Consider the following 21,729-nt stretch of genomic DNA (forward strand, 5'->3'; position numbering starts at 1 on the left):
AGGCTAGCGAAAATGAACTGGCCATCGCGGAGGCACACGCTTTCCGACGGAAAGTCAATAATGGCGTGGGGCAGCATCTCTGACTCGTGCGGATGCCCTTGCAGGGAAGTCGAACACCCCTCACTCACTCATCATCCTCACTATCGGGACAAATCGCCCGACAAACCATCATGACTAACCAGGACTGGATTTGCCCTCATCTTCAACAATGTCGCGGGCACAATTTCTTCCTGAGACTTCGGCATCGCCGTCCGAGAGATGGATACCAACATGGACACGTCGGCTCAAGCACGGCCTTCCAAGGCTCCGCAGCCCGCGGCTCCTCGAAGGGCTCGCGTGGCTTTAGCCTGCCAGCGATGCAAGGGACGAAAGCAGAGGGTAAGATGCGATGTATCGATTCAATGGTATGGATTCCGATCTGATGACTGAATAGTGCGACGGCGGTCACCCTTCGTGCAAGTCGTGCCTGAAAGCCGGCATCACCTGCGTCTACGAGCCTACGCTAAGGCCTCGTTACCCGGGAGGCAAGATGCTGTAAGATTACATTGCATGTTGTCAAGGGGCGTGCAGTTGATGCCAATGCAGATATATCAACGCACTGGAAGAGAGGATCGCGTTCTTGGAAGCTCAACTGCCGGAGCATGGACGGGATCACTTTAGTCACGTCGACCCGACCAAGGGCGCAAGACGTATCCATAGGCGTTACACCAGCACCTCAGCTGTCAGCCAAGTAGATGAGTTCGATGACGAAGACTCAACCTTGGTGGATGGCGTTGCCTACCTCTCCTTATGCGCATCTGGAACTACGGACGCCGCCCCAGAACCCTTCTACATGGGCTCGAGCTCAGGCGCCACTATCGCCCGGCTGATACAATCTTCTATATTCCGGGGACGGAAGGGGTCTACAAATACACCTGCGCCTCTCAATACCCTTCGCTCTGGAAGCATAAGCTCTGCAAACTCGTCTATCCTATCACCGCCAGCTACCACTGCTTTGCAAGAGTATCCTCCTCCAGCACAGGCGCAGCGATTGTTCTCTGTCTTCTTCGACCGGCTGCACACGAGGTGGCCCATATTGGATCGCAAAGTGTACGGGCAAGTTTATGAGCACCAGTATGAGCAGGATTCACTGCCGATCATCGAGAGAAGCAGCCTCCACCTCATCTATGCTATCTCCGCCCGGTTCATGCAACTCACTAAGCAAGGCACCGATGTCGACCCAGAAGCACATTTCACCGCAGCAATCGAGCCAATGGACTTCATCATGGAGCAACATAATAGCTCGACCGTTCAGTTTCTGACGCTCCTAGCCATTTATGGTCAGAGGTCGCCATACGGAGCAGGCGTTTGGTCGCAAGTGCGTTACGCCATCACTCTCTGTGTCGAGCTAGGTATGCATCGAAAACCTACTTCACATTCGCCGGCACGCGACCCACGAGACCTAGAAATTCGAAGGAGAATCTTCTGGTCCTGCTATTGCTTGGACCGCTTAACGAGCATGCTCTTGGGTAGGACGGTTGCGATCTCGGATCGAGATATCAATGTCGAGGTGGGTAACGCATTCGATACTGTGTTCACCTAGCTTACGGGGTGCAGCTGCCCAGCGATGATTCAGTATTTTGGGACCTAACCTCCACCCAGCCACCTCTGAATGATAGCACTGGATGGAGCAACATCTTGCCATTTATCCACGTGGTCAAGCTCCGGCAACTCCAATCCAAGATCCAACGCACCGTATTCCGGGTCGATATTGACCACATATCTCGTTCGCCAGATGAGCAAGCTCGAGATGACGCAAAAGTCGAGAAGATCAGAGCTGACCTCGATGCCTGGGTGAACGACATCCCCGAACCTCCTCCTGCCGTTGAAGGTGGCCCGCGTTGGATGTACCAACCGGAAACGCTCAATACCTACCACGACTCGCGAGACTTCTTCACGCTTCAGTACCACAAAACTATCTTGTCGCTCTACACCGCACTCCTACCGAGCCTGGCCATAAATGACCCTCGGTTCGTCTCTTGCGCACAATCATCCGCCCGCATATGCGCAACGTACAAGCGCCTCAATCAGCAGAAGATCCTCTCCTTTACTATCATCGGGCTTCATTCGTGCTTCGTGGCGGGCTTGACTCTCATCTACTGCTTATGGCGAGATAAGTCACTGTTCTCTTTCGACATCCTGGAAGCGACCCGATCTTGCAGCCAGTGCCTTACCATCTTCGGAGAGAAGTGGCCTGGCGCTGTCAAATACGGCGAGATCTTCGAAGCGCTTTCTGGCAGCGTGTTGCGAGCGATCATGGAGCCTGCGCCGGAAGGCGAACAGAATCTCCGCATCAACCTAGATACACTGGTCGAGCAGACCCCTTCGGTAGCGGCCGAGGCTAGAGAGGCGGGGTCATCTGATCATCTTCTCGGCGCCGTGAAAGACGTGTTCATGGAAGTAGATGAAGATGTGCCCGGTGGTTGGCAGGGCTGGAGGGTCTTCAACGAGATGGTGCAGTCGGACATACAAGAGCCGGGGCTCGCCACGGGCGGTATATCAGAAGCGGGACCAATGCCGAGAGAAGACTTTGTGACGACGAACTGGAATGACAGCCTGGGGTTCATAAATGCAGACTTTGATGCACCGAGCATGCAGTCGGGAGGCGCTTTCGGCGCCCAAGGAGGATGGGATCACGGGTTCTTCGCGGGCTACGAATGACCCCAATGAGTACGCACACAGTTATTCTGCTACCCGTCGACTATATCCCATTCACCGTCTTTCCAGCATCCCTCGCTTCCGCCAACTTCCCCTTCTTATACGGATACGCCTTCCTAAACGCCTCCGCAATCTCCGTCCTGGTCGCCACCCAAACGCCCTCCTTCTGCGCAATATACTCGACGAACTTCTTCAGCGCGCCAAATCTTCCCGGCCTTCCAATGATCCGACAATGCAATCCTATGGTCATCATCTTCGGCATGCCCTTCTCGCCTTCCTCATATAACACGTCGAACGCGTTCTTGATGTGCTCGTAGAAGCCGTGTGGGTCCGCGAAGCCGCTCCCTACGACATGGAACTTAAAGTCGTTGCAGTCGTAGCTGTAGGGCACCATGAGGAGCCCTTTGGGGTTGGGAGAATCGCGCTCGAGCGGCAGGTCGACCCAGTAAGGCACGTCATCGGCATACGTATCGCTGGCCCAGACGAGTTCTTCGCCCATTTCTTCATACACCTGAGGAACCAGCGTCCGGGAGTGCGGGCTATTGCGGCCGTAGTACCATCCCTTTGGCGCATATCCGCTGAGGCTCTTTAACGAGGCGATCGCCTTGCGGATGTACTCCTTCTCCTTCTCGATCGGAAAATCGTGGTATTCCACCCACCGGTACGCATGGCTCGCCACATCGTGTCCCTCCTCGACACACCGCTTCACCACGCTCGGGTTCTGCTCCACCGCCTGCGCAACCGCATACAGCGTGAACTTCATCCCGTGCTCGTTGAACATGCGGAACAGCCGCCAGAACCCCGCTCGGCTCCCGTACTCGTATTCAGACTCGACGTTCAGGTTGCGCTCGTTGATGCGCGGTGGCCCGCCCGGGTTCTCGCGCAGGTTCTGCTCTGCCATGCCGTCGCCGTTCATGACGGAGCGCTCGCCGCCCTGGGAGATGTGTTAATGCTGGTGTGGACGGCTATATTGGGGGGATGGCGTACTTCTTCATAGTTGATCACAAAGGAGACTGCAATCTTCGCATCATTCGGCCATTTCGGATTCAACCCCGTCTCGCCGTAGCCCTGGAAGTCGCGCGCCGTGTCGTAGTCCGGGTGGCCGCACCAGAGCGGAGGCATTTTGCAGAAGTTATACGCTCAGATACAGTACAATGTACTCAAGTAAAGCTAGAACCGCTCCAAGGCGACAAGAATGCAGGATGCACCCGGATGGAAATACGGGAACCAGACAATTGAAATGCCGAAGCAGCTCACGTATCTATCCTCAGCTTACCCCTCCCTTCTTACGGTTCCGAAGGCATTCCGAAGATTCCTTATCGCGCACGGCAGCGCGTAGCTGCGCCGCCTATCGGTCCCTGCATGCTCGCGCGATGAGTGGGGGGGCTTGACAAGTGGAGGCGTCGGGAAAGGTGCGCCGAGGCCGACGGTGATCGGCTGGGGTGCTGATAAGCCGTTATGGGGTGCATGTAGCCGACGGGAATAACGCGGTGGCTTTTTGGTGGGTGCGGGATACGAGGATGGAGAAGTCACAGAGGAGCGTCGTCTAGGTGAGAAAATTATGGCTTTTGATGATGATGATGATGCGAGAGATAGATTCAATGCTACGCTACAGATGCAATGCAATGCTTTCCACCGTTTCCATGTTTTGATGCGATTGACGATGCAAGAGATCCACACTCGTCCCATGCTAGATAAACTCCACTCCAATGCAATCAAGCTGTCTTGCCCTGCTCCTCCTTCGCTGCCTGGCCCTGCTCCTCCTGAAGCGGCCGCGGATCAGGAGCACCCTCAGCCTCCGCCTCCACCTCGGTCTCTTCATCAGGCCTTTTCGCCTTCAAACTCGTATTGCCGATCCAGGTGCAGAGAATGAGATTCACGCCCGTTCCGGCCGCGTATAGGATGTAGATATATCGAATACCGGTCATGTATGAGTCCAATACCGTTTCCATCTCTTGCTTTGTAAAGCCCAGCTTGGCCAGCGAGTATGTAGAAGAGGTGAGGTTGCGGAGGATATCTCGCGTCATGAACGGAAGGTGTGACAGCTGGTTGTCTAGGATGTTGGACAGGATGGCTCCGGAGAGGATGAGGCCGAAGGCGCCGCCTATGGTGCGGATGAAGTTGCGCAGGCCGGTAGCGACGGCTCTGTCGGCGTTGCCCGAATTCGAAAGGATAGCAACGAGCGTCGGTTGCAGCGTCATTCCAATGCCCAGCCCCTCAACAAGGAGTACAAGCACGATTTTCCAGATCTCGGTCGATCGATTGAACGCGCACTTCAAGCCCGTCCCGAGCGTCCACAACACGAACCCGACGATAACAATCCAAAGATATCGTCCGCTTCTTGCCATCAGCTGCCCGCTGACAATGCTCGTGCATGAGGTGGGGACAATGACCGCGAGCAGTAGAGCCCCAGACATAAGGGCAGAGTGTCCGAGCACGGATTGGAAATACAGCGGCAGATAGAAGAAGTTCCCGTAGAAGCACATCCCCGTGAAGAAGTTTTGGAGATACAGCGACGGACAATACGGGTATCTGACCAAGCGAACAGGCATGATTGGAATTGGTGCAATTTTCCACTCGTACAACACGAATGCGATTGCGGTGCAAGCACCAACAGTAAGCATAGCGATGACGAGTGCTGAGTCCCAGGCATATTGAACGCCGCCTCCAGATAGCGGAATAAGCACGAGTAGTACGGCGGCAAGGTTGAGCGCAATGCCTCCATAATCGATCTTCTTCACCTTCTCCCTGTAGTTGCCTTTCTCGTACTTTAGGGGAAGGAAGAAGAAAATTACGACGGCGGCGGGGATTGCGAGCATAGGTACAATCCAGAACACCCAGCGCCAGGTTGCGGAGTCGACGAGGGCGCCACCGACGAAGGGACCGGTGCCGTTGGCTAGTGCTATGACGGCCCCGAATATACCTACAGGTATTGTTAGCATGAGGGAGAACATGATAGAGAGGCTGTGGACATACCCTGGTATTTGCCTCTATTCTCGAGGGTGGTGATGTCGGACACGATGATCATTGCAAGGCTGTTGATGCCACCGCCACCGATGCCAGCTATTGAGCGGAAGACGAAGAGCATCTCCTTGCTTTGCGAAAAGCCGCAGCCGATGTCTCCTATTCCAAGCAAAGCCAAACACAGGAGGAGGCAGTTCTTTCTTCCGAAAATATCAGATAGTCGGCCGTTGATCAGCTGGAAGGCGGTCGAGGCTACAAGAAAGGAACTACCTATCCATGAGGTGGCTGTTCCCGTATCTAGATCTGATGAGATTGCGGGTATCGATGTGGCGACGCTCGTTGTGTCTATGAAGGATACGAAGAGCGCTACTGAGAGGGCTGGAATCGCGACTAGGAGGCGTTTGGTCGAAAGCGCGTTTGTCTGGCCGCCGATACTTCGTATGCTGCTGGCATCGTCTCCATCTCCGTCGGAGTCGTTTGATGAAGTATCTTCTCTATCAGCTTCTGCCGACCGCGGTGTGACAAGGTCCCTCTCTTTGACTTCTGCGAGGTTGTTTTCAAGATCCGGAAGTTCGACAGATGGCTCGACTGAAATGTTCCTCGCGTTCTCGTCTCCCATGTCTATTCAATCCTCCCTGACACACTAATCCTAGCGCCTGGAGAACTCAATCGCTCTCTATGCGCTCTTGGGGTGACGATGTTGCACAGGCGGCTCGGCGGATTGGGAGCAATGTGCTTCCTCGGGGATTGGACGCCTCGCAACGGCGCAAATGACAGAGAACAGAGAAGAAGGCATACAGCGGGCGCGGTACACAAGCATCCGCTTGACGCACTAGCTTCGGGTGCCAGATCCCCCAAGCTCGATGACGGAAATGACAGGCTGACGATGTGAGAGCGTGGTACCTACGGCAAGGGACCGTCTACAGCGAAAAGAGGAAGCGGAGGCGGCTTCCATGATGATGTACATCGGCTTCGTTTCTCCCGACAGGGGAAAAGCAGATGGAGATCTGAGGATCGGTTGTGTGGTTGGTGAGCCGAGCAGCAGCGGCTGGAAAGCGGAAGCTGCTTAGTCATTAGCGTGTGAACGGATGCCGGCATCGGATCGCTCTTATCACGGCGTTGCGGGGAATCTTCAACGGGGGCCGCAAGGTGAGCCCCACGAGCGTCCTTATTGTCGGTATGCGCTCTTCCACCCTCACAATGGGCTCCTCATACCCAGCTTGCTCTTCCTCCTCGTCCATTGACGTGCACAATCAAGCCAGGCCCCTGAACGCTTTCCAACCATGACGGCCACGGAACCATTCCGCCTCACAGCAGCACAAGCGCAAGCCAAATTCAAAGATGGCTCGTTGACCGTTGAGCAATATGCGAAATCGCTCCTCCACCGCGTCTCGACACGCGATCCGACCGTCCACGCCTGGGCATACCTCGATCCGGACCTCGTTCTTGAGCAAGCGCGCAAGCTCGACCGCATACCGCCAGAGGAGAGAGGACCGCTCCATGGCGTCGCCATTGGTGTCAAGGATGTCATCCTTACGAAGGATATGCCGACGCAACACAATTCGCCGATATACGAAGACGACGCGCCGAGGATTGATGCCGCGAGCATCATGACGCTGAGGGCAAATGGGGCATTGATATTCGGTTTGGCTCCTCTTCTATATAAACGCATGAAGGAGTATTGGCTGACGATGAGTAGGCAAAACAACGACGACCGAATTTGCAGCCACCTCCGTCGGCCCCTCGCACAAAGGCCCCAAAACGGCCAATCCACACGACCCTTCTCGAACACCGGGCGGCTCGTCGTCGGGCTCAGGAGCAGCGGTAGGAGACATGCAGGTGCCAATTGGCTTAGGAACGCAGACAGTGGGAAGCACAATCCGCCCCGGCTCCTTCAACGGCATATACGCCATGAAGCCTACCTGGAACTCGATATCGCGCGAGGGCCAGAAGCTCTACTCGCTCATCTTCGACACCCTCGGCCTCTACGCTCGGAGCGTAGACGACCTACAGCTGCTCATAGACGCCTTTCAACTGGTCGACGATGGGCCTGAGGGGCACTTCGCCATCAAAGGTGCCAAATTCGCCCTCGTCACTCTCCCAACACCGGAATGGCCCGAGCCCGGTCCTGGCACCGAAGCCGCAATGAAGAAAGGCGCAGAGCTTCTCCGAGCCCATGGCGCTATGGTTGAAGAGATCACCTTGCCCGACGAGTTTCGCCCAATGTACAAGTACCATTTGCAAGTCCTCGCCGGTGACGGCCGCGTCGCATTTCTCCCCGACTACTACCAGGCGAAGCACCATCTTCACGATTCGCTCATTGGTCATGTTGAAAACAAGGATAAGCATACGCGGAGAGATCAGCTAAAGGCTTTCGATGAACTGGCGGCTATGCGACCGAAGATGGACGTGCTCGCCGATAAGTATGCCGCAATTATCGCCCCGAGCGCCCTGGATGAGGCGCCTGTTGGGCAAGGAAATACAGGCAGCGCGGCCTTCTGTGGACCGTGGACCGCCATGCATATGCCGGTCGTAAATGTGCCAGGCTTCAAAGGCGAGAATGGTATGCCGATTGGATTGAGTGTGGTTGCTTCGAGATATCGAGACCAGCATTTGCTGAGGGTGTGTAGGGAGGTGGGGAAGATATTTGAGGCTGAAGGGGGGTGGAAGAGGAATCTGTGAGAGCTGGATGCTGAGGAGCGTACGTGATGTAGATCGAGGAAATGGGTGCAAATGGGACCAGCTGGCATTCGTATAGCCAATGCTGAAGAGCTTCACAGGTCGGTACAGTGGCACGTATAGTTGGTGTACGACCTTGCATCTATGCAGGTCCTTGAATACGGAGTCTATTTTACAGCCCAGGGTGGAGTTCGCCGAGCCCGAAACGCGCGGTTCTCCTCCCAATACTCAGTGAATTTCTGTACCACCGGGCCCCATCCGTCCTTGCAGGTATTCTCGAAGGGTTCCAGGATTTTCGAGCATTCCGTAAGATAATCAGGTCCTCCGGGCAAAGGGTCATCCGAAAGCGAAGGGGGAAGATCCAGCCAGGTGGCTAAGCGCTTCGAGTCCCAGAACGAAAGACCAACCCGCCTGTACTGATATTGCAGGTCCACTTCGTAGCCTATATCGGCGGAAGAGTGCTTGAGTCCCACGAAGAAGTATTTAGCTCCGTCACTGAAGCGGTTCAGAGGTGTTGCCAAGGCCGGGCTTGCAGATCCATGCTCGTTTATGGCGTTTCGTAGAGAATGCCAAGGTAAGAACTCTACTGTACTGCGTGCCGCTCTCAGGAAAGAATCCGGGGAAATGTCTTCAAAGAAGGAGCGAAAGCTGTACTGATTGTATAAGGGCCGGAACTCGGACTCGTTGACGTGGTACACGAAATAGCAGACGAAGTTCACGGCGGTGAACCACTCCTCGATTTCCCAGCTCGAGAGTTCGCCGATGAAAACGTCTGCTAGCGAGAGATACGCGCCCCCCGGTTTATGACGCCGGAGCTGAAAATATAACAGGAGCCGAAGAACTGCTCGTTCGATCCTGTGGAGCTCTTCTTGGCTCAGAATGCTGGTGAGCGGCGGCCATCCTTCGATCGCGGGAGCTCGGAATGCTTTCGCAGCCACATCGGCTGCCCGATGGACGATGATTTGGGAGAGGATGTCGATATCGAGGGTCAGCGTGCAAAGGAGCTTCAGCGTCTGTAGCGGGGGGAAATCGATATGTTCGGGGTGGCCCGACGCCGGCTCGAGATAGCGGTTATAGAGCTGGCGAATATCTTCTGCGTTTGCCGGAGAAGAAAGTAGTAGCCCTTGGCGAACGGCAAGAAGTGTCCTGATGAGGTGGCGCAATTGTGGAGGCCACAGGTGAAGAAGGGACCGGAGGACGGAGTTGGAGTGTGTTTGGAAGAGCTCTCGCACGCTGTTCGAAGCGCGAATCAACGCGAGAGTCAAGAAGGGGTCGCAGCGCAGGACGCGCACCTGCAGCTCGACTGGCAGGCGTAAGAAACTGAAGGGCCGCGAGGCGGAGGTGGAGGGCGCCATGGTGATGGGGGTGAGGGGAGAGAGGAAGGCGGAAGAAAGTAGGAAAGCCAAACGGTGTGTCTTCTTCTACGCTTTACCGGAATAGGCGGACCAGTTACACAGAGTCACGTGAAGAGGCGGTACGGATCCATGCAGGGATCCATGGTGGCGTTTCGGCCTGGCGCCATAGCAACCCGTGAGCCACCGCCTCATCATCCACCAGTCGTCCATCTCCTTCCTCCCCACTGTCGTTCATACCTATATGTACATGATGGTGATCTCTTCAGCTCTGGCGCTCTGCGCGGGCGCAGCGGGTGCCGCAGCCCTGCAAATCCCCCTGCTCTCCTCGCACAAACAAGCGCCCATCCAGGTTGCAGACGAGCCCAAACCGCTGGTCAACTCGTCCGCGCTGCAGGACCTCATCAGCGGCGACAGACTGATGGTGCGCGCAAAGAAGATGTTTGAGATTGCAAAGCTGGGGGAGGACGAGTACAATCATCCGACAAGAGTCATCGGGAGTGCAGGTAGGGCTGGGCACGTGCCTCGCTCAATCAGCGTGTTGATGAATGTGTAGGACACCTCGGGACGCTATCGTACATCTACGAGACTATCCTTCAGCTTGGCGACTACTATTCCATCTCTAACCAGTCGTTTCCTGCTGTTTCAGGGAATGTTTTCGAATCGCGCCTGGTGCTAGGAAACGAGGTCCCAAAGTCCGCTGCGCCAATGGGATTGACACCGCCGACCAAGGACAAGCAGCCAGTCTATGGCGCTCTGGTGCTCGTCGAAAACGAAGGCTGCCAGCCATCCGATTTCCCTGATACAGTCGGTGGGAATATCGCCTTCATCAAGCGCGGAACCTGCCCGTTCGGAACCAAATCTGAGAACGCTGGCTTGAAAGGAGCCGCTGCCGCCGTCGTGTACAACTACGACAAAGATCCAGTTGCAGGGACCTTAGGCACGCCGTCGCCAAACCATGTTGCTACCTTCGGTCTGTCCGGCGCGGAAGCCGCGCCCATTATCAAGAAACTCGAGAAGAACGAATACGTCGACGCGATCGCGTACATGGACGCCGAGGTCAACCAGATCCTGACTGCCAATATCATTGCTCAAACCACCGAAGGCGACCCGGACAACTGCGTTATGCTCGGCGCGCACAGCGACAGTGTCGCCGAGGGACCCGGCATAAACGACGATGGGTCAGGGACAATGAGCCTGCTCGAAGTTGCTACGCAACTGACCAAGTTCAACGTCAGCAATTGTGTGCGCTTCGCGTGGTGGGCTGGCGAGGAGGAGGGCTTGCTTGGATCAGATTACTACGTCGCAACGCTGCCGGAAGAAGAAAACATGAAGATCCGCCTCTTCATGGACTATGATATGATGGCTAGCCCGAATTTTGCTTATCAGGTGTACAACGCCACGAATGCGGTGAACCCCAACGGATCGGAAGAACTAAGGGACCTCTACTTGGATTGGTACAAGGAACAAGTATTGAACTACACCTTCATTCCCTTCGACGGCCGCAGCGATTACGATGGCTTCATTCGCAACGGAATCCCCGGTGGTGGTATCGCGACAGGCGCGGAGGGTATCAAGACTGAGGAGGAAGAGGAGATGTTCGGTGGCAAGGCTGGGGATTGGTATGACCCTTGCTATCATCAGCTCTGCGACAACCTGGGCAATCTCAATATGACGGCTTGGGTGGTGAACACAAAAGTATGTGGATTCATTCCTTGATCCTACTCGTACTTCACTAATATATGCCAGCTCATTGCGCATTCGGTTGCTACGTACGCTCGCTCGTTCAAGGGCTTCCCCAAACGTACCGCTTCCGTCGCTTCCGCCGCGTATGAGAACGAAATTAAATATCATGGTTCCAAGCTCTTCATCTGAGCCTTTGGACTCCTGTGTAAGTAGTGTATAATATTGTGGATTGGACCGCATCGACACTGTTCTTCGAGTCGCACCGTCTCCTTAGTTAGCTTAAGCGTGTACAGTACAGCCCTACCGCAATATATACCGTTTAGATGGATTGATATCCTATACCATCCAGCGATTCGGTTCAGCTCAGCTTGAAGGCCTTCCCGCTCCTATCCTGTCGAAGTGATTGCGCGCTTTAGCCATAAGTTTCTGGTGAGAGAATACTCGGTTGTTTTAAAGCTTGATCGAGTCCCAATACTCAATGCATACCTAGATAATCCTTACTGAGCGCTCCTCTACAACGTAGTAGCATTGCCACGTTCTATAGAACCACTTCTTCCCCGTAGTCTCACTTCTTCTTAATTCCCCTTATTGTACGCGGATGCAAGGACCATATCCTCTTACCTCTCTCCCAACTCCACCAGGCAGTAACTTCCACACGTGCTACACAATAACCCTATTCCTATTATACGCTCACGATCATGGCTGCCAGCACCACATCCTCTCACCTCTCCCCCAATTCCACCAGGCAATACCCTCGACACGTGCCAGAACCCACCTCCTGACAGAACTACACTCTCACTTCCCTCTTCTCCTATTGTCGCAGAGCACAATACAGCCGGCTCCAGGCAGCCCCAGCCCGCGGCGCCTCCTGTCTATATATACCGCCCCTCCCTCCCTCCTTACGACTTCTTCTCCCCAGATCACAACCAACCACTCAACACAGCACTACCACCACCATCACTGCTACCACTACAAACAAGCAGCTAACTCATCCACCACTACTGACAACTACCAGTCAGCCAGCCAGCGACCACATCCTCCACCATGTCGCAGCAACTCCCCACTCGCCAAGCCTTCCTGGACGCGGACGGCCTCCAGCCCCTCGAATGCCCCATATGCCGGCAACCCTTCGACTTGGAGGAGCACAGCGCACAGCAGGTTCGCGGCTGTAACCACTTCTTCGGAGAGCGTTGTATCCGCCGCTGGTTCCGCTTGCCCACGGCCAACCACCACACATGCCCGATCTGCAGGGTCGAGCTCTTCCAGAACGAGCACGACGCCGACGCGGGCTCGCCGCGCACGCAGCGCCTCCGCGAGGCGGCGGCGCGCGGGCACCAGCAGGACCACGAGCGGCTGAACGGCGGGAGGAATGCGGGCCGTCGCAGCGTGCGCTTCGCCAGCCCCCCTGCGAGCAGCAGCAGCGGTGGCTACCACCAAGCTCCCCAGGCGCCCCCGCCTGCTCCCGCTCCCTCCCACTCCTCCAGCCGGCCCAGCCCGCCGCAGGGCAGCAGCTCGCAACTATACTCCTTTGCCGAGCCGCCGCCCAGCACGCGGCGCATCTGGCTGCCCATCCCGCAGGCTAGCACTGGGTTCCAGACCCCGCAGGCGGTCATGGATGCGGAGGCCCGCGCCGCCCGCGAGACGGGGGTTTCGAGCGTCATGCACTATGCGGCTTCGAAGCCGCCGCCGCCGCCGGGGGTTGATCCGGTGGAGTGGTACACTAGGCGGCGGAGGAGATAGATACGGCGGATTGGGGAGTGAAGGAGTCCAGGAGGAGGGATACGGGGGAGGATGGATTCGAGGGAGTTTGAAGGCGTTCGGGGCGTTCGGGGTATAGATCTGGTTTCGGTTCTTATTTTCACTTGGGTATTGCAGGCTGAAGCACTCTAGGCTACGGGATACGCAGGGGAACCTCCACGGCTACGAGGATTGCATGCGGAATAGATTTCCTTCAGTATTGTGGGCTGAACAGCCCCGGGCTAGGGGATACGCGGAGGGACCTCGAGGACTGCATGCGGGATAGATTTGTTTCAGTATTGCGGGCTGGAGGCGTCCCTGCTCCTGCATACACAGTTAGTCACCAGCTTCAAGATAGACCAATCTCAGAAAACCCTCTGTCTCAGTGCGTGAAAACAATCAATCCAATTGATCACACTTTATGAAAATGCAAAGGAAACCCAAAATTGTATTAATCAAGCTCCCAAAGCCGTCCCGCAAGCCTGTAACAAAGGCGGGTATCACTAACAGGTATCTGACCCTAGACGCACGCTACCGAGCAAAAAGAGCATTACAAGCATACATTAGAGGGGGTGTCAAGGGAAAAGGGGGGTGCCATACCAGGCCGCAGCACAGGATCCGGCTAACACCTCTGGGAGGAAACAAAACCTATGAACGCCTTGCATCCCTTAACACTCAATACTAGGAGTCCCAACGAACCATTGCGCTATGCCGCGTCAATAAGGATGGCGCAAACCATTGTTGTTCCAATATAAACGTTGATCAAGAACTCCATCAGACAAAACACCAGAGCCAGACACAGGCTGCTTAGCGAGCAGGCGTATCAGGCACATCCCAGATATCCTTCGCCTTTTCTTCACTCTTCACACTATCTCCATTCCGCATCTCAGCAGACACAGTACCGCTCGCACTCGTCGCAGCAGCCGGGTTTGACGCAAACGGAATCATACCATTCGCCGTGAAGACAGGCAAGTCTTGTCGCTTGGTCGAAGGAGACATTGGCCGAGATTCGCTAGTCGAAGTAGTAGATAGCCCAGCGTCTGAATTCGGAGGCATCCACTGCAATTGCTGAGCGTCTTGGAACGCGAAGTGGGCTGCCGCTTGAGCGGCTTGCGAAGGTGCAGTACCGAAAGTCTGGCTGGAGTAGTTGACGAACTGCGGGATCTTCGACGGCGGGGGTGGAGGTGGCGTGTCAGGACGAGGTGGAGAAGTGGTCATGGGGAGGGGCTCGACGGATGTCACGAACGAAGATTTGGGGAGTTGCTCCGGGGTAATTTTCATGTCGGTGAGATCGGTTGGGGGCTGTACTATGTCGGTTGATTGTCGGCGATCTGCAGGAAGAGGAGATACGATAGACTGGATGGGTTGCGCGGGTCCCGATTGCTCAATGACGCTTGGTGTCTGCTCTGGCGGCACCGGCTGGGGCTGCTCGAGCGGTGTCATGGCGGCCGCCTCCACTTTGGGTGGTTCTGGTGCGGGAATGGGCGCTTCAGGCTCGACAGGCGAGGGAGGCTTGGATGATTTGGGTGGCCGACCAGGAGCCTTTCTCGTGGTGGTAGTCTTCGCAGCTGATTTCGTGGTTCGTGCAGCGGGTGTTTTTCGCGTCGTTGCCGTCTTCGTCTTCTTTTCCGCTTCCTTCTGCTTCTGCCGGGCCTCGTATTCGTCTTTGGGGGCCAGCTTCAGTGTGACACGCTGCATGCCAGCGGTAAGCTGGTCCATATCGTTCTCCTTCTCCTTCTCCTTGTCTTTCGATGAAGCGGTTCCATTAGTGTAGTTGGAGGGCACACGCGGTACCGGAGGCGGGTTCCTCGGGATACGGGAAGTCGCAGTAGTGGGACCTCTAGCCTTCTTGACCTGGACTCCATTCGTCCCCGGCGCTGGTGTGACGCTCCGCCGGCTGGGCATGACAGTAGACGCACGACTCGCACTCCTCTCGCCGCTGACAGACCCAATGCTCGATGCAATGCTCATACGCCGAGACGCCGATCGAGCGGGTGCTGGAGGTTCGGCTGGCGCGAGCGGAAGGTCGGCAATCGTTCTACGGCGGTTTGCCTTAGATTCAGCACGCACAGATGCATTTTCGTCATCCGAATCTGGCTCTGCGTACGCAGCTACAGGCCTTCTACCACGGAGCTGGCGTCCTGATGGATCCACATGGACGGATGTTAGGACGGGCGCGGGTTTCTCCTTCTTGACTTTCGGTTCGGCTAGTTCTTCGGCCCTGTAGCTGTGGGTCTGGCGGTCCGAAGGAATCAACAGCTTACTGAGAGCATGGGAAGCCGTGGCCCAGTCAACTTCTGGCGGGGGTGGCGTTGGTGCTCTAGAAGGGCTGGCGGACTGGAACTTCCCGGAAACTGTACGATGGATCTTGGTCGGATCGACAACCTTGGCAGTAAAAGACTGGGTCGGAGAGGAGAAGTGTGCCGGAGGTCCCGCCCGCACCTTCTTTGGTATAACCACTGGCGGCGGGTTGACAAGGTTCTCCAGTTCTGCCAATTGAGTTTCATTCCACCAGAGAGGGTCGTACGTGACCGGGGTCAGTTCGGACTCGGTGGATGGCATTGGGGAATCCGGATCGTGCATGCTCAGGCCATTGAGCCGTTGCTGCATGTCAAAAGCTAGCCCCCTCGAGCGGCGCGCATCCGAAAACACTTGCCCGTCACAGAGGCCGCTGATGTGGCTGAGAATGCCGCTCGCGAGTGCCCTATCGCTGTACCCGCCCTCGAGGACTGAAATTATTCGGCCGTCTACACCAGTGCCCGCTTCCTCGGCGAGACGGACGACATCGCGAGTAAACCGCGCATAGAACTCGGTAGGTACATTAACAGCATGGCGCTGCATTCCCGCCGTCTCCCATTGGCTAGCGTCGAAACCTGCGGATATGAAGATGGCCGCTTTCGGAGTGGGGTGATTTGGAGATTGACGGAGTCGCTTGGTATGGTGCTTGAGGTACTGCCTCACCTTGTCCAGAAGGATCAAATATTTCTCTTCGTAGATTCGCCAGAAGTCATCCATGGTGGACCAAGGCTCTAGGTGAATATTCCAGATGGATTGGCCGTGAGCGTTGTCGATGCAGAGGCTAGCTGCCTGAACTTTGGCATCATCTCCATCTTCGCAGGGGAAGGAGTTGATGTCGTGTAAGCTGAAGTAGCCAATTGACGTCTTCTTCCAGTTTGGTGTATTCTTATGCATGCCTTGCACCTTCTTGTTGCGCTCCCAGGTGATTGCCTGCGAGCCGTCTCCGTGATGCAGATCGAAGTCAATGATTGCGGCATGGGTGAGGCCGTAATTCAACATGGCGTGCTCGATGCCAACATGGACGTTGTTCAGCCAGCAGAATCCGGACGGCCAGTCTGCGGAACAATGGTGACCAGGTGGCCGAACGCAGACGAATGCGCGCGATGTGGCATTGCCGATGCCAGAGCCTTGGAAGACGGCATCGACGGCATCCAAGACTCCGCCAAGCGCTCCCTGAAGGGCATGCAACGACTCCGGACAGAGGTATAAGTCGCCGGAATGGAACTGCTCCTTCGGCTGCCCTGGTACCGTTGACGGATCTCGTACCAGCTCTTTTCCGGTGGAGGCCAACTTCCGCCCAGCATCCATACATAGCGACTTAAGTTCCTCCATCCACTTCGAGCCGTGTACATTCGTGACTGCTTGAGACGTGAGGTCCACGCTCCGGGCAGTCTTGCGGATCTTGAATGGGATGCGCGCGGGCGGGGCCTGATTTGGGGCGGGCGGGTTGCTTCCTTCGCAGTGGCGTTCTCCAAGCCGCACATAGGCTGCGGATATGCCCAACACGCCTGCGAGGATCCTCTCCGGTCGCTCCACGATAGTGCTCAGCTGCGCTTTCGACGCCTTGGGCCTGGAGTATCGGTGGCCGTAGCATTGGTCGTGGACTATGACGATTGTGCCCGCATTGGCGGCGCCTGCCATGCCCTCGTGCAGCGCCAGCTCTTTCTTGAAGCAGTCCTCGGCAATATCGCATGCCCGCAACGGCGGCTTCTCTTCCACCTGCGTGGCGAGCGGCGACTTGCCATTGACTGGCGACGGCATGTTGGGGTTGAAGGACGACCGGCGCGACACGGGTGCTCGAGGGGTGCCGGGCATGTCGCCTCGAAGCGATGAAGCGGACGACTTTCTAGCCAGAGCCGGCGCTGGCGACGACGACCGGTTCAGGCTGGCGACGCTGGAGCTGCGGCGGACGAAGGGGTATCTGGGCGAGTTCACGCCCGGCGACTGTGGGAGCGGCGTGTTCGCGGCGGTATGCAGGGAGAGGCGCTTCAGCGGGTTCGAAAGGAGGTGCGCGTCGCTGTTTGTTGACGGGCGCGCGGGTTTCGGAGGGCCATCGCGGCCCGGCGGCGCAGACTGCTCGTGGTTCTGCATTTCGGCCGTGTCTGGCCGCGACGCGGCGCGTGCTCGTTTGCGCTGGAGACTTTTGCGGGGCGGTGGTGGTTGTGGTGAAAGGAAGGGTGCATAAAGGGTGCAGCGGTGATGACGGCGCCATGCTGCCCGTCGGCTGGCGAGGCAACTAAACAGGATTAAGCGAGCCGCCAAAATCGGCGATGCATAGGGCTGGGGCTAGCCAGGCGCACGTCAGCCACCCGTTCACGTGTGCCATCGTGCAGGAGATGCACGAGTCTCATCGCTGCAGGTGTTGCGCTGGAGAGCGGTTGGGATTCTGAGGAGTCTATGGCTAGCTCTCATCTATCTGCGCCCACGTTCAATCGCTCAGCAAATCTACTCCCACCCCCCTCAATGCAGTCACTGCCCATCCGGGATACTTGCTCTTGTCGTCGTAGAGCTTAGCGAAGAAGTCCCGCAGGAAGGCGGGATATCTATCCTCGATAATCGCTTCCCTAGCCCTCTGCATCAGATTGAGCTGATAGTGGACGTTGTGCATCGTCAAGAGATGCGCTCCCGCCGTCTCCTTTGCCGTGACGTGGTAGATGTAGGCTCGAGTGATTCCCAGACCACCATCCTCCCGTGACCGACAGCACACGCACCGGCAGCCTTCTTCGATGGGACCGGAATCCTCCGCGTATGCTGCATTTCGGATGTTCAACACGCCTTGGTCCGTGATTGCATTTCCGAATCGCTGGCAATAGTCAGTATTGGCTGTTTCGAGATAGACCTTGGGGGAACGTGTCTTACAGCAGTCCTTGTTGGCCACACGCAATCGAACATGTCGGCGCCGAGCGCTATGGAGACGACTAGGTCTTCCGGATATCCCTGCCAGACTCAGCAATAGCTCCTCCAGGTGGGTCCAAATACTTACTACTCCCATCACATATCGCGGCTTCTTCTCCGGTAGCAACCCAGTACACGTATCCACCACCTTGCAGTACTCGTCCTTCGCTTCCCCCCCGGACAAACCGCCAATAGCAACGCCAGGAGTGTCCCGTGCCACCATCGCTTTCGTGCATTCCCGCCTAAGATCCAGGTCCAGTCCGCCTTGTATGATGCAGAAGAGGTTCTGCCGTTCGGGGTACTTGTGCGCCTTGATGCACCGGTCGAGCCAGCGGACGGAGCGCTCCATTGCTTCCTTCATACGCACGAGGTCGGGGGAGGTCGTTACGATGACATCATCGAGCTGCATTATGATATCGGAGCCGATGGAGTTCTGGAGGGATATCGAGTGTTCTGGAGTGAGAAGCCTGGCCATGTCAGCGACTATAACGGCCCGGGTGCGAGCAACTTTTACATACATAGGTGTGCCGTCATGCGGACTCAGGAAACGAACCCCCTCTTCTGTGATCTGTGCGAGCTTGAGCAGTGAAACCATCTGGAAGCTGACCCCGGAGTCAGCTACAGCCCGTTCGTCGACAAAGTTGGATGGGTCACCGACCCACCACTATCTACAACTGTTAGCACTGGGATCGCACTCGCGGTACGGATATGGGGCAAGCACCTGTGAGGATATTGTGCGGCCATGACTGGAGTCTATGCGCGCCGCCTATTGCATCCAATGCTGCCTGTCCTGGCTTAAGGCCTCTCCCGAATGTTAAATCGCGCACTCGATGGAATGGAGGAAATATCGTACAGATGGTACGTATTGTTCAGGCACAGCCGGCATCCTGCCTCCTCCAGCTGTTCTGGCGTGAGGCCCTTCAGTGAAGCCTGAGTGGCCACCGGCATGAACATGGGAAGCGGAACGGGCCCATGAGGGAGATGGAGGGTCGCGGCGCGGGCTTTGGTAACCTAACGGGAATTAGACACTTAGTTGCATATGATTAGACAGCCTCTTACAGAGCACTTTCCCAGCAGCTCGAATGTTAGAGCCGAAGGCATGGGTACCGGTGCCATGTTGGGCTGTCGGAACGATGAATGCGCGCTTCGTCGCGAAAAGCTCCATACAAAATAAGGTGCGGTCTGTGCGTCTAGTGCCGATCCCGTGCTCCACCTTTGATCTGTTCTTCCGGAACTTATGTACATCGACATTTCCTACGAGAGCTTCTGGGCATATACACGCCGCATTTTTTTCAACTTCAGGCAATAAGTTGGTGTCGAGGCGCGGCGGCTCGGAAGCACCGGACGCACCAGGACTTATAGAGATCCGAACTCCCCAAATGCCACCGTCACCGATATCCTGTCGAACTTCAGTACCGCTCGATCGTTAGGGGCTAGGTTCTTAGATTATACCTAAAGCCGCTAAGCCCAAGAAAGTCACGATAATGTAAGTCACTTTATGTCCTCGCGGTAGTTCTATGTGCTAATGAACAGGTAGGGATCATGAGCAGGACATAGAACGGCCATTTGCCGGCACCTAACAATCACCTTGGATATTTGCCGTCCGTGCAATTAAATCGCCATAACACCAGATGGTAATCCTGGTAATGCGGACATGAGCTGATTCGCAGTAGACCTACGCCATCCTATCTACTCGTTGCTGCTTCCAACCAGGTATTGAATATGAAGAGAATATAGTTTTCTGGTAGAACTGCCGATGCAGGGAGTTCAAGGCAGATCCAAGCTTATAAGAGTCGAGTCAACACGGGAATGCACCTCCTTCCTCCTTTGCCTTCTCCTGCACACCTCTAGCTTCCTGCTGCTAGTACTGTCAAGACCAATCCCACCGTCGAGATGAAGTCGCTCTCCACAGCCCTCGCCCTCGTCGGGTCCGTTCAGGCCGGCCTTCGCTTTCCATGCTCAACTTTGACCATTCAGCGCCTCGACCCCGCCGTCCAGCCAGGCATGCTCCCGTCCGCTCATGTCCACCACATCGTCGGTGGAAATGCCTTCAACGCTACTATGACGGGCGACGTCAGCGAGAGGGCCACCTGCACCACCTGCCAAATGTCCGAGGACTTTTCCAACTACTGGACTGCCGTCTTATACTTTAAGCATCCCACCAATGGCTCCTACCATCGTGTGCCGGTTATTCCTGTCCAGCCCCTTTTGGGGGGTTCGAACGGAGTCACAGGTGGACTTACCGTCTACTATACCCAGTTCGACTTATCCAGGGACAACATAAAGACGCAGCCTGTCAAATCCTTCCAACCAGTAAGCCCAACCGAAATGCTTGAGTGCCGTATGAGAATCTAATACTCTATAGGGCTTTCGCATGACGGTAGGCAGCCCGACTGAAACCGGAAAGCCGCATGTCGGCCTGCGTTACCAATGCCTGCAAGGCCAAAACCGAGGTGCAGAGATGGCCGACTTCCCCACCAAGCCCTGCACGGGCGGTATCTTCACTACCCACCACTTCCCCGCGTCAGTAACCTGCCTCCCCCGAGATGTAAGCTATGCTAATCGAGCCTAGATGCTGGGACGGCAAGAATCTCGATAGCCCGGACCACCAGTCTCACATGTACAACACGATCAAGTCCGACGGATTTATGAACGCGCCGGCATGCCCGTCGTCTCACCCCGTTCGTGTGCCACAGGTGACGTACGAGACCGTCTGGGATACGTCCAAGTTCAACAGCATGTGGACTTCGGGCGCACCTAACCCTTTTGTGTGGAGCTTCGAGGGTACGAGTGGATATGGCACCCACGCTGATTATATGTTCGGCTGGAAGGGCGATGCACTCCAGCGTGCTATGGACAAGTCCGAGTGCTTCTACGACGGCTGCGGCTCTATCACAAAGCAGGCTATGACCACGGCCAACAAGTGCACCGTCAAGGACTTTGTTAATGAGCCAACTGAAGGATGTACGTTTCGAGATACCCTGCAGTCAACGATGCAAATGCTAACTGCTTGTAGGGCTTACGGAGCTCCCGGGTATGTCCAAGGCAGCGTCGGGCTAGGCTGGTAAGGTTTGTTTGTTGTGGAGGCCGTGGCATTCTTTTCTGTCGTTAACCGTACAAATCATCCGTTCGGTCTTTATGTTCAGATTAAGTTAATCAATAGCATCTAGCTGTCTACATCGTAGTCTGGTCTACCCGTCTTGCTCTAAGCTCCCCTTCTAAATGTTGACTTTCCATCTAGCATCCATGCCAAGGTAACGCAAGCCGAAATCCCTCCTGTTCTATCCCACCGACCACATCTACGGCGCCTCTACATCTTCCACCCCCTCACTCTGCTCATCCAGCCTTCTCTCAATCCCCACCACCGCCTCCCACACAACCGCATTAACACCCTCCAGCACCTCCCCCGCAACCCCCCTCC

The 21,729-nt window shown here is 56.0% G+C and overlaps 10 protein-coding genes across 10 annotated transcripts; 5 read left to right on the forward strand and 5 right to left on the reverse strand.

Moving 5' to 3' along the window:
* The first annotated feature begins 106 nt into the window (after nt 1-106).
* BU26DRAFT_125999 (uncharacterized protein) lies at nt 107-2,720 on the forward strand. Its single transcript, XM_033819573.1, has 4 exons — nt 107-378; nt 434-534; nt 586-1,549; nt 1,597-2,720. Exons 1-4 carry the CDS (start codon nt 259-261, stop codon nt 2,698-2,700), a joined length of 2,289 nt encoding a protein of 762 aa, XP_033678073.1. The 5' UTR covers nt 107-258; the 3' UTR covers nt 2,701-2,720.
* Nucleotides 2,721-2,740: 20 nt separating this feature from the next.
* Nucleotides 2,741-3,819, reverse strand: BU26DRAFT_555193 (carbohydrate esterase family 4 protein; the record flags this gene model as incomplete). The annotated part of the gene is made up of 2 exons (XM_033832308.1): nt 2,741-3,631; nt 3,685-3,819. The coding sequence occupies 2 exons, from the start codon at nt 3,817-3,819 to the stop codon at nt 2,741-2,743; spliced, it is 1,026 nt and encodes a 341-aa protein (XP_033678074.1).
* Nucleotides 3,820-4,266: 447 nt separating this feature from the next.
* BU26DRAFT_466685 (MFS general substrate transporter) lies at nt 4,267-6,672 on the reverse strand. The gene is made up of 2 exons (XM_033825229.1): nt 5,674-6,672; nt 4,267-5,620 (listed from the first exon to the last, which is right to left on the reverse strand). The coding sequence occupies exons 1-2, from the start codon at nt 6,278-6,280 to the stop codon at nt 4,413-4,415; spliced, it is 1,815 nt and encodes a 604-aa protein (XP_033678075.1). The 5' UTR covers nt 6,281-6,672; the 3' UTR covers nt 4,267-4,412.
* Nucleotides 6,673-6,794: 122 nt separating this feature from the next.
* Nucleotides 6,795-8,539, forward strand: BU26DRAFT_466688 (Asp-tRNA Asn/Glu-tRNA Gln amidotransferas-like protein subunit A). The gene is made up of 2 exons (XM_033825230.1): nt 6,795-7,305; nt 7,361-8,539. The coding sequence occupies exons 1-2, from the start codon at nt 6,945-6,947 to the stop codon at nt 8,341-8,343; spliced, it is 1,344 nt and encodes a 447-aa protein (XP_033678076.1). The 5' UTR covers nt 6,795-6,944; the 3' UTR covers nt 8,344-8,539.
* Nucleotides 8,100-9,718, reverse strand: BU26DRAFT_524050 (uncharacterized protein; the record flags this gene model as incomplete). The annotated part of the gene is made up of 1 exon (XM_033830192.1): nt 8,100-9,718. A coding segment is annotated over exon 1 (1,183 nt), but the record flags the coding sequence as incomplete, so codon positions are not given.
* Nucleotides 9,719-9,877: 159 nt separating this feature from the next.
* Nucleotides 9,878-11,774, forward strand: BU26DRAFT_493995 (aminopeptidase-like protein Y). Its single transcript, XM_033826170.1, has 3 exons — nt 9,878-10,198; nt 10,249-11,390; nt 11,442-11,774. Exons 1-3 carry the CDS (start codon nt 9,937-9,939, stop codon nt 11,565-11,567), a joined length of 1,530 nt encoding a protein of 509 aa, XP_033678078.1. The 5' UTR covers nt 9,878-9,936; the 3' UTR covers nt 11,568-11,774.
* A 527-nt stretch (nt 11,775-12,301) lies between these two features.
* BU26DRAFT_582121 (uncharacterized protein) lies at nt 12,302-13,430 on the forward strand. The gene has a single exon (XM_033834517.1). The coding sequence runs from the start codon at nt 12,423-12,425 to the stop codon at nt 13,116-13,118; it is 696 nt and encodes a 231-aa protein (XP_033678079.1). The 5' UTR covers nt 12,302-12,422; the 3' UTR covers nt 13,119-13,430.
* A 136-nt stretch (nt 13,431-13,566) lies between these two features.
* On the reverse strand, nt 13,567-17,600 carry BU26DRAFT_524052 (Arginase/deacetylase). The gene has a single exon (XM_033830193.1). It carries the CDS (start codon nt 17,502-17,504, stop codon nt 13,923-13,925), a length of 3,582 nt encoding a protein of 1,193 aa, XP_033678080.1. The 5' UTR covers nt 17,505-17,600; the 3' UTR covers nt 13,567-13,922.
* Nucleotides 17,601-17,777: 177 nt separating this feature from the next.
* On the reverse strand, nt 17,778-19,431 carry BU26DRAFT_609774 (queuine tRNA-ribosyltransferase). Its single transcript, XM_033835947.1, has 8 exons — nt 19,368-19,431; nt 19,162-19,319; nt 19,030-19,112; nt 18,967-18,976; nt 18,827-18,910; nt 18,397-18,775; nt 18,273-18,350; nt 17,778-18,216 (listed from the first exon to the last, which is right to left on the reverse strand). The coding sequence occupies exons 1-8, from the start codon at nt 19,422-19,424 to the stop codon at nt 17,842-17,844; spliced, it is 1,224 nt and encodes a 407-aa protein (XP_033678081.1). The 5' UTR covers nt 19,425-19,431; the 3' UTR covers nt 17,778-17,841.
* Nucleotides 19,432-20,201: 770 nt separating this feature from the next.
* On the forward strand, nt 20,202-21,368 carry BU26DRAFT_570482 (uncharacterized protein; the record flags this gene model as incomplete). Its single annotated transcript, XM_033834011.1, has 4 exons — nt 20,202-20,621; nt 20,674-20,831; nt 20,881-21,272; nt 21,325-21,368. The coding sequence occupies 4 exons, from the start codon at nt 20,202-20,204 to the stop codon at nt 21,366-21,368; spliced, it is 1,014 nt and encodes a 337-aa protein (XP_033678082.1).
* Nucleotides 21,369-21,729: the final 361 nt, after the last annotated feature.

This window comes from Trematosphaeria pertusa, assembly GCF_010094035.1.
Source record: "Trematosphaeria pertusa strain CBS 122368 unplaced genomic scaffold BU26scaffold_18, whole genome shotgun sequence".
Lineage (NCBI taxonomy): Eukaryota > Fungi > Ascomycota > Dothideomycetes > Pleosporales > Trematosphaeriaceae > Trematosphaeria > Trematosphaeria pertusa.

Excerpts from the sequence above, each read along its gene's own strand:
- BU26DRAFT_466688 (XM_033825230.1), top strand. The coding sequence starts at position 6,945 with ATGACGGCCACGGAACCATTCCGCCTCACAGCAGCACAAGCGCAAGCC. Across the intron at positions 7,306-7,360 it reads AAATGGGGCATTGATATTCG|GCAAAACAACGACGACCGAA; the intron begins GTTTGGCTCCTC and ends GACGATGAGTAG.
- BU26DRAFT_493995 (XM_033826170.1), top strand. The coding sequence starts at position 9,937 with ATGTACATGATGGTGATCTCTTCAGCTCTGGCGCTCTGCGCGGGCGCA. Across the intron at positions 10,199-10,248 it reads AAGAGTCATCGGGAGTGCAG|GACACCTCGGGACGCTATCG; the intron begins GTAGGGCTGGGC and ends ATGAATGTGTAG. Across the intron at positions 11,391-11,441 it reads CTTGGGTGGTGAACACAAAA|CTCATTGCGCATTCGGTTGC; the intron begins GTATGTGGATTC and ends AATATATGCCAG.
- BU26DRAFT_125999 (XM_033819573.1), top strand. The coding sequence starts at position 259 with ATGGATACCAACATGGACACGTCGGCTCAAGCACGGCCTTCCAAGGCT. Across the intron at positions 379-433 it reads GCAAGGGACGAAAGCAGAGG|TGCGACGGCGGTCACCCTTC; the intron begins GTAAGATGCGAT and ends ATGACTGAATAG. Across the intron at positions 1,550-1,596 it reads ATCGAGATATCAATGTCGAG|CTGCCCAGCGATGATTCAGT; the intron begins GTGGGTAACGCA and ends TACGGGGTGCAG.
- BU26DRAFT_466685 (XM_033825229.1), bottom strand. The coding sequence starts at position 6,280 with ATGGGAGACGAGAACGCGAGGAACATTTCAGTCGAGCCATCTGTCGAA. Across the intron at positions 5,621-5,673 it reads GAATAGAGGCAAATACCAGG|GTATATTCGGGGCCGTCATA; the intron begins GTATGTCCACAG and ends CAATACCTGTAG.
- BU26DRAFT_524052 (XM_033830193.1), bottom strand. The coding sequence starts at position 17,504 with ATGCAGAACCACGAGCAGTCTGCGCCGCCGGGCCGCGATGGCCCTCCG.
- BU26DRAFT_582121 (XM_033834517.1), top strand. The coding sequence starts at position 12,423 with ATGTCGCAGCAACTCCCCACTCGCCAAGCCTTCCTGGACGCGGACGGC.
- BU26DRAFT_609774 (XM_033835947.1), bottom strand. The coding sequence starts at position 19,424 with ATGGCACCGGTACCCATGCCTTCGGCTCTAACATTCGAGCTGCTGGGA. Across the intron at positions 19,113-19,161 it reads CTGAACAATACGTACCATCT|AGGCCTTAAGCCAGGACAGG; the intron begins GTACGATATTTC and ends AACATTCGGGAG. Across the intron at positions 18,217-18,272 it reads TGTGGCCAACAAGGACTGCT|CGATTCGGAAATGCAATCAC; the intron begins GTAAGACACGTT and ends GACTATTGCCAG.